This window comes from Schistocerca gregaria, chromosome 7, assembly GCF_023897955.1.
Source record: "Schistocerca gregaria isolate iqSchGreg1 chromosome 7, iqSchGreg1.2, whole genome shotgun sequence".
NCBI lineage: Eukaryota > Metazoa > Arthropoda > Insecta > Orthoptera > Acrididae > Schistocerca > Schistocerca gregaria.
The window spans coordinates 495,376,768-495,392,939 of NC_064926.1; the positions used below are offsets into that span (position 1 = coordinate 495,376,768).

The 16,172-nt window shown below is 44.2% G+C and overlaps 1 protein-coding gene across 2 annotated transcripts in view; it reads left to right on the forward strand.

Annotated features, from left to right (window-relative positions):
- LOC126281398 (feline leukemia virus subgroup C receptor-related protein 2) overlaps positions 1 to 16,172 on the forward strand; it is a 636,393-nt gene that overhangs the window by 437,493 nt on the left and 182,728 nt on the right. For both annotated transcript variants that reach the window (XR_007551260.1, XM_049980331.1), the window contains exon 4: positions 1,275 to 1,498. Coding sequence is in view for 1 of the 2 variants with exons in the window: in XM_049980331.1 (XP_049836288.1) it covers positions 1,275 to 1,498 (224 nt within the window). In the remaining variant the exon portion in view is untranslated. The remainder of the gene's footprint in view (positions 1 to 1,274; positions 1,499 to 16,172) is intronic.

Consider the following 16,172-nt stretch of genomic DNA (forward strand, 5'->3'; position numbering starts at 1 on the left):
TAAGCCTCTACATCCTTACATTTGTCCTTTAGCCATCCCTGCTTAGCCATTTTGCACTTTCTGTCGATCTCATTTTTGAGACGTCTGTATTCCTTTTTGCCTGCTTCATGTACTGCATTTTTATAACTTTAGCTAAAACACTCCCGTAACACACATATAGCTTCGTAGTACTCCCGGCGTGTGACGTCACCAGAGCTTCGGCCGGTAACAGAACGTCTTCCTTCGCGTGACTAATGTTTGAAATGTAGTGATTTTTAACTCTTAATTACTTAAAAATAACAGATATTTTGTGGGATTATTAACCGAAAATGCTATTTGAATGTTACAATAATTCATAATTACAATAATCCACACCTTATTTGTAACATAGGACATTAGCTGATTTCTTGTACACACGTTTGAAGAGTCCCTCACGAAACACCAACAAATCCAGCAACTTCACATACGGTATGGCCATGGGCATGTGCAAGCTCCATTGCTCATTTTTGTCACACACTGTTACACCTTTACGTGTACCCATTGTTACGTACAATGGCCACTTGAAACATAACTGTCTCACTGATCGCTACTGCCCACGTGGAGGCAGTGCGCGCCCAGGTGAGCAAGTGACTCTATCACTACGCCATCTGTAAAGGCTTAACAGTTCATCTGTGCGTGTCCACTGGTGGGACAAATTTATTGTCCGGTGAGCTTATGATGGTGCGTCGTTGCAAAACACTTCCACCAACCCAGCACAGATTGCCGCAGCATAGTCCCCCTTCAACTACTGCAACCGAATTATCGTACGCACTCCACTTCACGAATTGGCTGTGTCATTTGGTTTTGGGTCCTCTAGCATCGGACCTACAGACATATATGTTGTTGTTGCACCTTCAGTCCAGAGACGGGTTTGCTGCAGCTCTCAATGCTACTCTATCCTGTGCAAGCTTCATCATCTCCGAGTAACTTCTGAATCTGCTTAGTGTATTCACGTCTTGGTCTCCAGCCAGCTGGTGTGGCCGAACGGTTCTAGGCGCTACAGTCTAGAACCGCGGGGCCGCTACCGTCGCAGATTCGAATCCCCTCGGGCATGGATGTGTGTGATGTCCTTAGGTTTAAGTAGTTCTAAATTCTAGGGGACTGATGACCTTTGAAGTTAAGTCCCATAGAGCTCAGAGCCATTTCAACCATTTTGAATTACGTAGTTTTTATTTTTTGAGGATGATGGGTAAGACTTTACGAGTGGGCTCCGTAATGAGCGTTCCTAGACTGACGGCCGTGTGTGCACCCGCCAGTGTTCCGGGCGGCGCCGCCCACACCCCCGAGCCCGGCGCAGGCGGCGCAGAAGGAGGCGGCGGCCGACGAGGGCGGCGGCGGGGGCGGCAGCTTCCTGTCCTCGACGTGGCGCCTCGTCACCAACCCCGGTTTCGCGCTGCTGCTCGTCGCCTACGGTATCAACGTCGGCGACTTCTACGCCATCTCCACACTGCTCAACCAGGTCGTCCTGCAGTACTTCCCGGTGAGTCGCCAATCTCTCTTTATCTACTGTACTGCTGGAGCCAATCAAACAGCTGCAGGCTTCCGAAATAATACAGGGTGTTCAACAAGCTATACAAATAATTCGAGAAAAATGGCCAAGTAATAAAAGTTTACCTCACCCATTAGATAATGTATTCAGTGCTATTCTATAAATAAAAATCGTTATTTAACTTTGTTACCAAAAATCTCGAAAAGTACTTGAGCGATTTACTTAGTTTTTGCACAGTTCTCTGATAAACATTTTGGAAAGTATAGGCCTCTCTCTCTCTCTCTCTCTCTCTCTCTCTCTCTCTCTCTCTCTCTCTCTCTCTCTCACTCACTCACTCACTCACTCACTATGTACACACATCAAAAAAAGTTTTGCCTCATCTCGGTTCAGAGACTTCCCGAACCTGTACAGGAACCTGGAATGGAGATCAACATAAACATCATTTCCGCCCTTTTTATTAATCATTAAAACCACACATTGCCTGTTGTACCACCATACAGCGAGACCTTCAGACGTTGTGGTCCAGACTGTTGTACACACCCGTACCTCTAATACCCAGTAGCGCGTCCTCTTGCATTTATACATTCGTCGTGGCATACTATCCTCAAGTTCTTCAAGGCACTGTTGGTCCAGATTGTCCCTCTCCTCAACGTCGATTCGGCGTAGATGCCTCAGAGTGGTTGGTGGATCTAGTCGTCCATAAACAGCCCTTTTCAATCTATCCCAGGCATGTTCGATAGGGTTCATATCTGGCCACTCTAGTCGAGCGATGTCGTTATCCTGAAGAAAGTCATTAACAAATGTGTACGATCGGGGCGTGAATTGTCGTCCATGAAGACGAATACCTCGACAATATACTACCGATATGGTTGCACTATTGGTCGGAGGATGACATTCACGTATAGTATAGTCGTTACGGCGCCTTTCATGACCACCAGCGGCGTACGTCGGCCCCACATAATGCCACCCCAAAAAAGATGGAAACTTCCACCTTGCTGCACTCGCTGGAGAGTGTGTCTAAGGCGCTCAGTCAGACCGGGTTGCCTCCAAACACGTGTCCAACGATTGTCTGGTTGAATGGATATGTGACACTCATCGGTGAAGAGACCGTGGTGCCAAACCTGAGCGGTCCATTCGGCATGTTGTTGGGCCCATCTGTACCGCGCTGCATGGTGTCATGGTTGCAAAGATGGACCTCGCCATGGAGTGAAGTTGCGCATCATGCAGCCTATTGCGCACAGTTTCAGTCGTAACACGACGTCCTGTGGCTGCACGAAAAGCATTATTCAACATGGTGGCGTTGCTGTTAGGGTTCCTCGGCGCCTTAATCCTTAGGTAGCTGTCATCCACTGCAGTAATAGCCCTTTGGCGGCCTGAGCGAGGCATCTCATCGATAGTTCCTGTCTCTCTGAATCTCCTCCATGTCCGAACTACATCGCTTTGGTTCACTTCGAGTCGCCTGGACACTTAACTTGTTCAGAGCCATTCCTGGCACAAAGTAACAATGCGAACGCGATCGAACCGCGTTATTGACCGTCTAGGTACAGTCGATCAACAGACAACACGAAGTGTGTACCTCCTTCCTGGTGGAATGACGAACTGATCGGCTGCTCGACGCCTTCCGTCTAATAGGCGCTGCTCATGCCTGCTTGTTTAAATCTTTGGGCGGGTTTAGTGACATCTCTGAACAGTTCAAATGTGTGTGAAATCGTATGGGACTTAACTGCTAAGGTCATCAGTCCCTAATCTTACACACTACTTAACCTAAATTATCCTAAGGATAAACACACACACCCGTGCCCGAGGGAGGACTCGAACCTCCGTCGGGACCAGCCGAATAGTCCATGACTGCAGCGCCTTAGATCTAACATTTTCAAAGCGTGTTTTAAATGCGATAGCAGGACCTTTAAACCGTTAGGCAAGTGGTTTTTCTCAAACATATTCTTTCTCATTATACAAAATTTTAAATAAAAACTGTATATGCAACAGTGTGCTGGTTTGTTTTCGTCCTCGCAATTGGCCTTAACAGAGAACAGGAATCTAGTTTCTATGTTTTATAGACCTACGTTTGGAATACATTGTAATCTTTCCCGCCCGCAAATTAAAGCTATGCAAAATACCATCATTGAAGCTGTTATCCTCACAGACCCAGCAGCAGGAGAGAGCTCTCTCATAGCCAGCATGACAGTGAGACCAACCATTATCCCATTCATTTTAAGCGAATTCAGCTCCCTATTACGGTTTTGTTCGCGATAACAATAAACAAGTCTTAAGGTCAGAGAGAGGGTCGAAGAGGAGATGGACAGAAAGCTGGAGGAGGAAATGATGATAATGATGATGATGATGATGATGATGTTTAGTTTGCGGGGCGCTCAACTGCACGGTTATCAGCGCCCACACAAATTCCCAACCTTTGCTCAGCCCAATCTCGCCACTTTCATGAATGGTGATGAAATTATGAGGACAACACAAACACACAGTCATCTCGAGGCAAGTGAAAGGAGGAGGAGATGAGCAAAAAGAGAAGAGGAGGAGGAAATGGACAGAGGTACGGAGGAGAAGGTTACGAGGAGATACAGATCAGGGATGAGGATGAAATGGGCAAAGAGATGGGTGGCAGGAGATGGACAGAGCGAGGGAGCAGAAGGAGATAACGACGGGTACCACATTTACATACATATTTAGCATTACTGTTTTCGCTAATATTAGATACACACTGCTTGTCAAAAAAAAGAGCGAGAGAGAGAGAGAGACGAGCATATGAGAAGAAAAAACTAAATTGAACTTTACAGGGCGGGAGAGAATGTGCTGCTTTCCCAGTGATTACAAAATCGAGTCAAATTTGCGAAGAACTTGCCTGTATGGGCCCACTCATGATGTTGCCTCTGGCTACGTTGCATGCACTGATTCGGTTGCAAGGGATGCCAGACAGCCGCTGTTCCCACTGCTGAGACAGTTACTGTTGTAACTGGTCCTTGATGTTTTCGATACCGGCACTGGGACAGAGTTGGCGTCCGATATGGTTCCACGCATGTAGTGGGGGGGGGGGGGGGGGGGGAGGGGGGGGCACACCTACGATATTGCCTGCCGCGGGTATAACTCAACCTCAACATCACGCCGACAGTTCAGACACGTGCCATGTGTGGACGAGCATTGTCGTGTTGAAAAATGGCATCTTGATTACTTGATAGGTGACGTATGAGGACAACGGATGTCCGTCACGAACCGCTGTGCTGTCAAGAGTTCTCTCTGTCACCACCAGCCGTGACCTAAAGTCTACTCGATGGCTCCCCAAGGATTTAGGCAGGAGTAACACTGCTGTGCCTCGCCGTTGGAAGGGTGAGACCTCACGGCACGTCGCCCACAATGGTCATCCAAGGTAGTGCGACTAGTCACAGAACATTCATCAACAGGCTACGCTTCCTGGTTACTGTAACACCTCAAACGCAGCCGTTTCTGATGCATTGACAGCAGCCTACACTAATTTCCCAGTCCGGCTTCCAGTAGACTCCGACCAGTGATGTGGGAGGAAACAGAATGTTGCGAGGAGTCCATTGCTTGTTCGCGTACGGCAGGAGAAGATGTGAAGGGATTTCAGACGTGCTTGGTGCACAGTGCGGCCATGCTCCCTTGTGCTAGTCCGGCGTGTGTGGTCGACCGGGATGTTCACGACGAGTGTGCCTGTCCATGCAGTCCAGTATCAGGGCACTGGCCCATCCGAATGCCCCACTAATCTGGGTACTGTAATCTGTCAACTGGAGACTAACAGTCAGGTCCCTTTCAAGCTGTGTCAGACACAGATGGCGCTGTCTCACGCGACTACGCGGCATATCCGTATCCTTGACAGTGATTACTCAACATCTGATGCAGCTCACGGCCATTATACACGCCAACAGGCTGGATGATATCACTAAACACGAACAACACTAATGCGCTCTGGTGCTGGTCTGCCTGTCACTGAGTAGTGCCACTCTATCATTTACGTATCCGACAATGTCTTCTGGGTGCTTCTTTTTGTACATCGCTGACGGAAGGACGGTCACGACGAAATCTGCAAACCGGTTGTGCACATTATTTTCTAAAGTGTTTAACTTCTTTCCCCACTAAACTCAAGTTAAATTATTATGACTGAATAATATCTACTACTTGGCTGGAAACTTTTGGGCGAGAGACGTGGCTTCCCCAATATTTTAGCAAAACTGTCTCCCACACTCCCAGGTATAAAGTTAATTCCTGTTTGGATTCTCATGTCTGTAAAACAAAATAATTCGGAAATTACAGTTCGTAATCGTACTGTGTCGGCCTCTCGATGTCACAGTCAGCACCTGTGGCTCTGCAGAATTCCGGCGATCTTAGACACTGAAAATTTTTAAAATAGTCAGAGGCACAACCGTACGTCATGGACGCTATGACATACTCACTCTGCAGCATCGTAATCAGTTTCCAAGTTGTGTATTAATTTCGATTAAAGTCCAGAAATTAATCCCTCGATATAGAGCATAAACTGCCGTGGTGCAGGACACGTAGTTCCCTACGAGTTATGACACACCAAATAATGTTTCGAGTCACAGACGAGGCAGAAGTTAAAATACCCAAAGAATTAAACGGACCTTTTCGATTCAGGAAATTATATTTTTCCGCAAATGATCTTCATAGCTATATTTCAGGATACATTAACCTCTTGTACGAGATAAAATGTTGATATAATCAACAAAATTACATTCTGTGTTCAAAATGGCAGCTTCCAACAATGCCGCTAATTACAGTTCCGCTGCGATCACACTCTCCAAAACTGCTAAATCAGAAGTAAATCAGTTCCTAGTAAACGTAATGTTCCACATTACATCCACAGAGTTTCTGCATCACGAATCGGAGATAATCTCTCTCTCTCTCTCTCTCTCTCTCTCTCTCTCTCTCTCTCTCTCTCTCTCTCTCTCTCTGTCTGTCTGTCTGTCTGTCTCTCTCTCTCTCTCGCACGCACACACACACACACACACACACACACACACACACAGAGAGAGAGAGAGAGAGAGAGAGAGAGAGAGAGAGAGAGAGAGAGAGAGTCGTAATGAGTGTTTGATCTATATACTGGGTGATCAAAAAGTTAGTATAAATTTGAAAACTAAGTAAATCACGGAATAATGTAGATAGAGAGGTGCAAATTGACACACATGCTTCGAATGACATCGGGTTTTATTAGAACCAAAAAAATACAAAAGTTCAAAAAATGTCCGACAGATGGCGCTTCATCTGATTAGAATAGCAATAATTAGCATAACAAAATAAGATAAAGCAAAGATGATGTTCTTTACAGGAAATTCTCAATATGTCCACCATCCTTCCTCAACAATAGCTGTAGTCGAGGAATCATGTTGTGAACAGCACTGTAAAGCATGTCCGGAGTTATGGAGAGGCATTGGCGTCGGATGTTGTCTTTCACTATCCCTAGAGATGTCGGTCGATCACGATACACTTGCGACTTCAGGTAACCCCAAAGCCAATAATCGCACGGACTGAGGTCTGGGCACCTGGGAGGCCAAGCATGACTAAAGTGGCGGCTGAGCACACGATCATCACCAAACGACGCGCGCAAGAGATCTTTCACGCGTCTAGCAATACTTTCTTTTTTGGTACTAATAAAACCCCATGTCATTCCAAGCATGTGTGTCAATTTTTACCTCTCTATCTACATTATTCCGTGGTTTATTAAGTTTTCAAATTTATACTGACTTTTTGATCACCGGTAGATCAATTGCACAGATACTTACAAACATTTGCGCTGAAAGAGAAGAAGTAGTAGGAAACGGGTGATATTATATAGTGTGCCTGCCTCACACTCCATTGGCACATCCGTAAGCCCCATAAATTTGGATATTGTAAGGCATCAAATTGAGACCAACACTGAGATCTCTTTCAAGCTGTGTGAGGCACTGATTACGTTGTCTCAAGCGACTACGTAGTATATCCGTACACTTGACACTGGTGATTCAACATCTGATGTAGTTTACAGCCTTTAGATACCCCAACAGACCCGGCAACAATACTAAACACTAACAACACTAACGAGCTCTGATGCTGTTCCACCTGTCACAGAGAATTGCAGCCGTAATCATCTACGCATTCGACAATGTCTTCTGGGTACTTAACTTTTTTGTCAGGCATTGTACATCGCTGACGGAAGGACGTTTACGACGATATTCTACAAACCAATTGCACACATTATTTTCTAAACTTGATTGCTTTCCAAAAGTGGAACGAAACGGTTCGAGGCACGTTGTTGAGTTCGGCCTTGACGAACGTCTTAAAAATGTGGTCTTCACTCGACATCTCCACTTTTAGCAGTACTGTTCATTTAAATCCTCATTATAAACAAACTACTAACAGCTTCAGCGTTGCCATATTTAACAATAGCAAACGACAAATTTTGAAACAGCTATAACGTTTCTTCTCAGTAGCGTCATCCATCCGTCGTGTGTGGAAACCTGAAAGGGCGACACTTGATAAATTCAATAGATCCGTTTGTCAAAGGGGTGTCTTTCAGATTCACAGCTCATTTATAAAAACTTGACAGTGTCATGACTTCTGTCTCTATGCTGTTCATTTTTGGAACACAACCTACGATCAGCTTAGAGACATAAGTGATGACACTTTCTGCAGGACTTGACCATCATTTTACAAGACAATGCTCAAGGTGTTACTGATTTGTTTTATTGATGGGGCTGCTAAGTGCTATACCACCTTTTGAACTCCCCTGACTTAAGCCCTCGTGAGTTCAACTAGATTTCTAGGAAACCCTTCACGGCCCTCGCTTCAGAACTGCTACAAATTCGTCGGGCAATAGACCGAACCGCCCGAAGTGTCAACACAACTGGCACTGCTAAGAGTATCCTACGACTTCCACATCGCTGGCAACGGGTTATACCCAATGCTTGTGACTACTTTTGGTCAGTAACACTTTGAAACACGTACCTATTTTGTAGGAGCTGAAAATAAGTAGTTGCCACTATTAAAGTTCCAGCCCTCGTAGTATGTTTCATTTTTCTCAGAATTTCTGTATTTAAATCGTACACCAAGAACAAGATCTTCCCGTTCAGGATGGCATTGTTTAAATAATTTTGCAACTTACTGTTTAGGTTATAATAAATAAAATATCAGAAGCGGTACTCTTCCCCACCGGTCTGCATGTCCTCACATGTGTTACATTACACTTCTATTACTCTTGGCCTCTGCAAGTATTTATCACGGCAGTTGACTTGACTTCCACCTCTAGTAATGCTTTATGCATTAAAGAGTGCAACGTTGTGCCCTATGTAGATGACTGAGCAAACTAATTCTCATACTGGATAAAGACAAGGGCGTACAACCTCCGAAAAGGCCATTTCTAAGAAAGCACTAGGGTGTATAAAACAACATTCCGATAGACGAAACATTTGACTAAGTTTTTTTCTAATTAATGGTTCAAGAATCATGAAAGGAGGTAGTATACATGGAAGAACCCTGCAGATACTAGAAGATATCAGATAAATTATATAATGGTAAGACAGAGATTTAGGAACCAGGATTTAAATTGTAAGACATTTCCAGGGGCAGATGTCGACTTTGACCACAATCTATTGGTTATCAACTGTAGATTAAATAAAACTGAAGAAACTGCAAAAAGGTGGGAATTTAAGGAGATGGGACCTGGATAAACTGAAGGAACCAGAGGTTGTAGAGAGTTTCAGGAAGAGCATAAAGGAACAATGGACAAGAATGGGGGAAAGAAATACAGTAGAAGAAGAATGGATAGCTTTGAGGCAGCAGAAAATCAAGTAGGTAAAAAGACGATGGCTAGTAGAAATCCTTGGGTGACAGAATAAATACTGAATTTAATTGATGAAAGGAGAAATTATAAAAATGCAGTAAATGAAGCAGGCAAAAAGTAATACAAACGTCTCAAAAATGAGATCGACAGGAAGTGCAAAATGGCTAAGCAGGCATGGCTAGAGGACAAATGTAAGGATGTAGAGGCTTACCTCACTAGGGGTAAGATAGATACTGCCTACAGGAAAATTAAAGAGACCTTTGGAGAACAGAGAACCACTTGTATGAATATCAAGAGCTCAGATGGAAACCCGGTTCTAAGCAAAGAAGGGAAAGCAAAAAGGTGGAGGGAGTATATAGAGGGCCTATACAAGGGCAATGTTCTTGAGGACAATAATATGGAAGTGGAAGAGGATGTAGATGTAGATGAAGATGAAATGGGAGATATGATACTGCGTGAAGAGTTTGATAGAGGACTGAAAGACCTAAGTCGAAACAAGGCCCCGGGAGTAGACAACATTCCATTAGAACTACTGACAGCCTTGGGAGAGCCAGTCCTGACAAAACTCTACCATCTGGTGAGCAAAATGTATGAGACAGGCGAATTACCCTCAGACTTCAAGAAGAATATAATAATTCCAATCCCAAAGAAAGCAGGCGTTGACAGATGTGAAAATTACCGAACTGTCAGTTTAATAAGTCACGGCTGCAAAATACTAACCCGAATTCTGTTCAGACGAATGGAAAAACTGGTAGAAGCCGACCTCGGGGAAGGTCAGTTTGGATTCCGTAGAAATATAAGAACACGCGAGGCGATACTGACCCACGACTTATCTTAGAAGATAGAGTAAGAAAAGGCAAACCTATGTTTCTAGCATTTGTAGACTTGGAGAAAGCTTTCAACAATGTTGACTGGAATAATCTCTTTCAAATTCTGAAGGTGGTAATGGTAAAATACAGGGAACGAAAGGCTATTTACAATTTGTACAGTAACCAGATGTCAGTAATAAGAGTCGAAGGACATGAAAAGGAAGCAGTGGTTGGGAAGGGAGTGAGACAGGATTGTAGCCACTCCCCGATGTTATTCAATCTGTATATTGAGCAAGCAGTAAAGGAAACAAAAGAAAAGTTTGGAGTAGGTATTAAAATCCCCGGAGAAGAAATAAAAACTTTAAGGTTCGCCGATGACATTGTATTTCTGTCAGAGACAGCAAAGGACTTGGAAGAGCAGTTGAACGGAATGGACAGTGTCTTGAAGGGAAGATACAAGATGAACATCAACAATAGCTAAACGAGAATAATGGAATGTAGTCGAATTAAGTCGGGCGATACTGAGGGAATTATATTAGGAAATGAGACACTTAAAGTAGTAATGAGTTTTGCTATTTGGCGAGCAAAGTAACTGATGATGGTTGAAGTAGAGAGGATATAAAATGTAGACTGGCAATGGCAAGGAAAGCGTTTCTGAAGAAGAGAAATTTGTTAACATCGAGTATAGATTTAAATGTCAGGAAGTCGTTTCTGAAAGTATTTGTATGGAGTGTAGCCATGTATGGAAGTGAAACATAGACGATAAATAGTTTGGACAAGAAGAGAATAGAAGCCTTTGAAATGTGGTGTTACAGAAGAACGCTGAAGATTCTAATGAGGAAGTATTGAATAGGATTGGGGAGAAGAGGAGTTGGTTGTACATGTTCTGAGGCATCAAGGAATCACCAATTTAGTATTGGAGGGCAGCGTGGAGAGTAAACATCGTAGAGGGATACCAAGAGATGAATACACTAAACAGATGCAGAAGGATGTAGGCTGCAGTACGTATTGGGAGATGAAGAAGCTTGCACAGGATGGAGTAGCATCGATAGCTGCATCAAACCAGTCTCAGGACTGAAGACCACAACAACAACAAATTAATGTCATAATAAAGTGTAACTCATTTTCTGTTCTGCTACACAGTAAGTAAATTGCTGTCGTCTCTAAATCAGCCAAACTGTGTCACCTTTGTGTGCATTACCTGTTTCGGTGAAGTGGCACACGTTTTTCGTATCAGCGCCTGAGGACTTTGAAGATGAGCGGCGCAAAAGTTGTTAGACTCCGGTTACCCTCATTAACTACGGCCCCCGGCTCAAAACGCAGCAGCGTGGTAACGTATATTAGACGCCATTACCTCCAGCGGGCTCAGGTAGCGACGGGTAATCTGCTTACCTTCGCGGGACGCAACGATGCTTGTGTAACGTTCAACAAATGCCGAAAGCAGCGCCCATTTACAAGGCTAAACATTTGCGGAGCGCTTCATCTTCCCTACCAAGCAGTAAATCTCATCGTCCACTTAGTTCCAATTTATGCAGCTGCTCTGTCCATTTTACGTTTGCTCTGTCAACATTTCTTCTCCTCTGTGGGAATGGCTCGCTGTTATACATGACTTTTCTTCGAATATCCTCTGTACAGAGTACCGCCTTTACTACAGTCGTCAAAATATTTACTGGTATAATATCGTGACCACCTGCAAAGGTGGCAGTAAAATTGTTTGCAACAATTTCGATATGGGGATTGACTAGGTTTACAATAGTCTTGCTTTCTCTAATTGCGTTGTCAAAATGGAAGAAGGAAAGAAAAAACTAACTCCCAAGCCTCCATATGCCACACACTCAGATCGTTACCAAACGTTGTCTGTTGAGTGAGTATCAATGAAAACTTACATTTTGTTCGCACTATGTGCTGTTGTCCAACAGAACGGGCGTATACGTTAATTAAAAGTAACAACAGATTTACGGAGCACAGGAAAAGAGTAACTGTGACAAATGTAGCTTCTGTGAGGAAGTTGGTAAAGCATTATATCTTCGTACCAAACGTCTTGGGTTCAAACCCCAATAACGACAAATAATTGTACTATATTAAGCGTGAAAACGTTATATGGGACAACGTGTTTGTCATGTAAAACGACTGCTTGGAGTTTACAGCAGTGTTCTCTTGGCAGTCCGATTTAGTTTCATAGAATATACAAGCGAAACAGAAAATAAGGAAAAAATTGAATCACACGTGCAAAAATAATAATAATAATAATAATAATAATAATAATAATAATAATAATAGAATAGTAATAATAATAAAAAAGTAATACGATCAATAAAGGGTACATAACGTTCAACTAACGGAGCAAAAATAGACTGCCAAAAGAACATTGCCACAAACTCCGAAAAGTTCTTTTACACGTCAGGAAAATGTTCTACTGCATAACAGTTTTACACGTAAACAGTTTTAAAAAATGTCATCAGTGAGGTCTGAATGTGGGGCCTTTTTATACGACGACCACACGCTCTACAAACTCACCCACGTCAAATCTACGAAACAATCACTCACAGATACGCTTCTCCTGTGCTTCTTAGTTATGGTGTTACATGTAATTGACCACTACGCTTGGTCTACTGGACGGCAGCACATAGCATGAACTAAATCGATGTTTAGTTGATACTCGATGGACATACAACGTTTGGTACCGATCTGAGCGTCTAACATGTGGAGGTTTGGGTGTAAGCAAGATCAGTGTCGACGGCGAAGTCAGTAGAGAGACTGATAATGACTTCGGATGAGGTGGTCAGGAAAACAATGCGGCATTTAAGTTAAGCGATTATTAAACACCGTGGAAGACCAAGTGGATGGTGGGAATGTAGAACCGAACTTCCGTTGCCTAATTTCGAATCCAATGCTCCACATTGTCCGATGGTATTGTCGAGATATAAATTTAGAAGCCTGGGAGAATAGTCATACACTTGAGAAGCATAAAGAACGGGAAGAGTTGGAGCTGACTGCCGTTAAATTCTCACTTCCGACATCCAGGTTTAGGTCCTTAGCGGTTTCTCAAAATCGCCTAAAATGAATGCATGGATGCTTTCCTTTGAAAATACCACAGCCGTTCTCGTTCCCCACCTTGTTCCCCTTTTCTGATATCATCGTCGACGAGACGTCCTACGCTGATATCCTTCCTGTTTTGCTATTCTGATGAAACACTGGATCAAAAGAAAATACTTGGCGTAATTAATTCCTTACCTAATGTATCTGTTCCCATAATTTGCAGTACCTCTTCTGGAAACCATTTCCTTTTCTTTTAATAGACAGATTGCTATTATTTACGTGTAACTATCGAACCTGTTTCATCCATATTTCCAACTCGTGCTCCATTGTATATTTAGGGCAACAGAAATTTTCTGCATTCACTGACTAAGGTGGTTGTTAGCCACTCTTTTAAATCACATCGTCGCCTCTAATTTCCGTGACTTTCCAGATGAAATAAGCATCTTTCAAACGTATGGATCCTACAGGAAATTTCTATTCTGAAATTTCTGTCGCACAAGCGTCCCCATAGGGTTGCCTGTGGCCACTGTCTGTTTTGTTGCAAAATTTACTGACTTTTGGTTAAAGGGATTTCCCTTAACATGATCCTCTGCTACTCTTTGTTCGTTTTTCTCGGCTAAATCCTGACAGCGATTTGTGAGTCTGGTGGCAGAAACTCATTGTAACTAAACAGTTGTGTACAATAACAATAATGTACACTACTGGCCATTAAAATTGCTACACCTAGAAGAAATGCAGATCATCAACGGGTATTCATTGGACAAATATATTATACTAGAACTGACATGTGATTACATTTTCACACAATTTGGGTGCATAGATCCTGAGAAATCAGTACCCAGAACCACCTCTGGCCGTAATAACGGCCTTGATACGCCTGGGCGTTGAGTCAAACAGAGCTTGGATGCCGTGTACAAGTATAGTTGCCCACGCAGCTTCAACAAGATACCACAGTTCATCAAGAGTATTTACTGGCGTATTGTGACGAGCCAGCTGCTCGGCCACCATTGACCAGACGTTTTCCACTCGTGAGAGATCTGGAGAATGTGCTGGCGAGGGCCGCAGTCGAACATTTTCTGTATCCAGAAAGGCCCGCACAGGACCTGCAACATGCGGTCGTGCATTATCCTGCCGAAATGTGGGGTTTCACAGGGATCGAATGAAGGGTAGAGCCACGGGTGGTAACACGTCTTAAATGCAACGTCCACTGTTCAAAGTGCTGTTCAAAGCGCCGTCAATGCGAAAAAGAGGCGACAGAGACGTGTAACTAATCGCACCCCATACCATCACGCCGGGTGATACGGCAGTATGGCGATGACGAATACACGCTTCCAATGTGCATTCACTGCGATGTCGCCAAACACGGATGCTACCATCATGATGCTGTAAACAGAACCTGGATTCACCCGAAAAAGTGACGTTTTGACATTCGTGCACCCAGGTTCGTCGTTGAGCATACCATCGCAGGCGCTCCTGTCTGTGATGCAGCGCCAGGGGTAACTACAGCCATGGTCTCCCAGCTGATAGTCCATGCTGCTGCAAACGTCGTCGAACTGTTCGTGCAGATGGTTGTTGTCTTGCAAACGTCCCCATCTGTTGACTCACGGATCGAGACGCGGCTGCACGATCCGTTACAGCCATGCGGATAAGATGCCTGTCATCTCGACTGGTAGTGGTACGAGGCCGTTGGGGCCCAGTACGGCGTCCCGCATTACCATCCTGAACCCACCGATTCCATATTCTGCTAACAGTCATTGGATCTCGACCAACGCGAGCAGCAATGTCGCCATACGATAAACCGCAATCGCGATATGCTACAATCCGACCTTTATCAAAGTTGGAAACGTGATGGTACGCATTTCTCCTCCTTACACGAGACACAACGTTTCACACGGCAACGCAGGCCAACTGCTGTTTGTGTATGAGAAATCCGTTGGAAACTTTCCTAATGTCAGCACATTGTAGGTGTCGCCACTGGCGCCAACCTTGTGTGAATGCTCTGAAAAGCTAATCATTTGCATATCAGAGCATCTTCTTCCTGTCGCTTAAATTTCGCGTCTGTAGCTCGTCATTTTCGTGGTGTAGGTATTTTAATGGCCAGTAGTGTATGTTTACTGAAAGTCTGAATTCATACAAGGCTGAATTAATTTGAGATGGAACATTAAAAAACTGATAAACTCACTAATTCCAGCAAACAATGCGGTTCTGTTCGGGGCGCGTCATGCCGTTAGAGAATGGTTGTGAAATTCCGTTGGTCTTACAGGCGGTGATAAATTGACTCAGTAGACTGCCAGCTGATTCTCAAGGTAACTGAACATAGGTCAATTCGTGTCTTCTTCTTCTTAGTGTTTATCCCTGTCTAGCAGGGCGCACTTGTTGATACATCTGCCTCCATTTGCGTCTGTCAAGGGCATCTTCATAGGTGCCAATAATGAATTCCATATCCTTCTTGATACGATCCATCCATCGTATCTTGGGCCTGCCACGAGGTCGTCGGCCTTTGTCCAGGTGCATAGCTATTCTTGCTACCGAGTCTGATTCACTGCGCATGACTTGTCCCTACCATCTTAACCTGCTTTTTCGTAGTTTGTCGGTGATGGTTGCAACTCCAAGTCGCTGAACGTTGACGTTTGTTACCTGGTCAAATCGAGTAAGCCTAAGGGACAATTGGAGCATTCGCATTTCCATTGCGTGGAGAGCCTGCTTATGCGTCGTTGTAATTGGCCAACACTCTGACCCATAAAGTGCTACTGGGCGTACTGCTGTGCTATAAACCTTTTGACTTACGGCGTAAAGGCATATGGCGATCACACAGGACGCCGTTCACCTGGCGACATTTCTTCCAGGCTGTGTTAACACGGGCTCGGACATCTGGTAGACTTTCACCATGACGGCATATGTCTGAGCAAAGACATTAGAGTTGCTTCACTTCCTTCCGCTCTTCTCCTCCGACTCTAATTGTCACATCGGTGTGAATAGCTAGGTGTGACCAGGGAGAAGGGGGGTGGGTGTG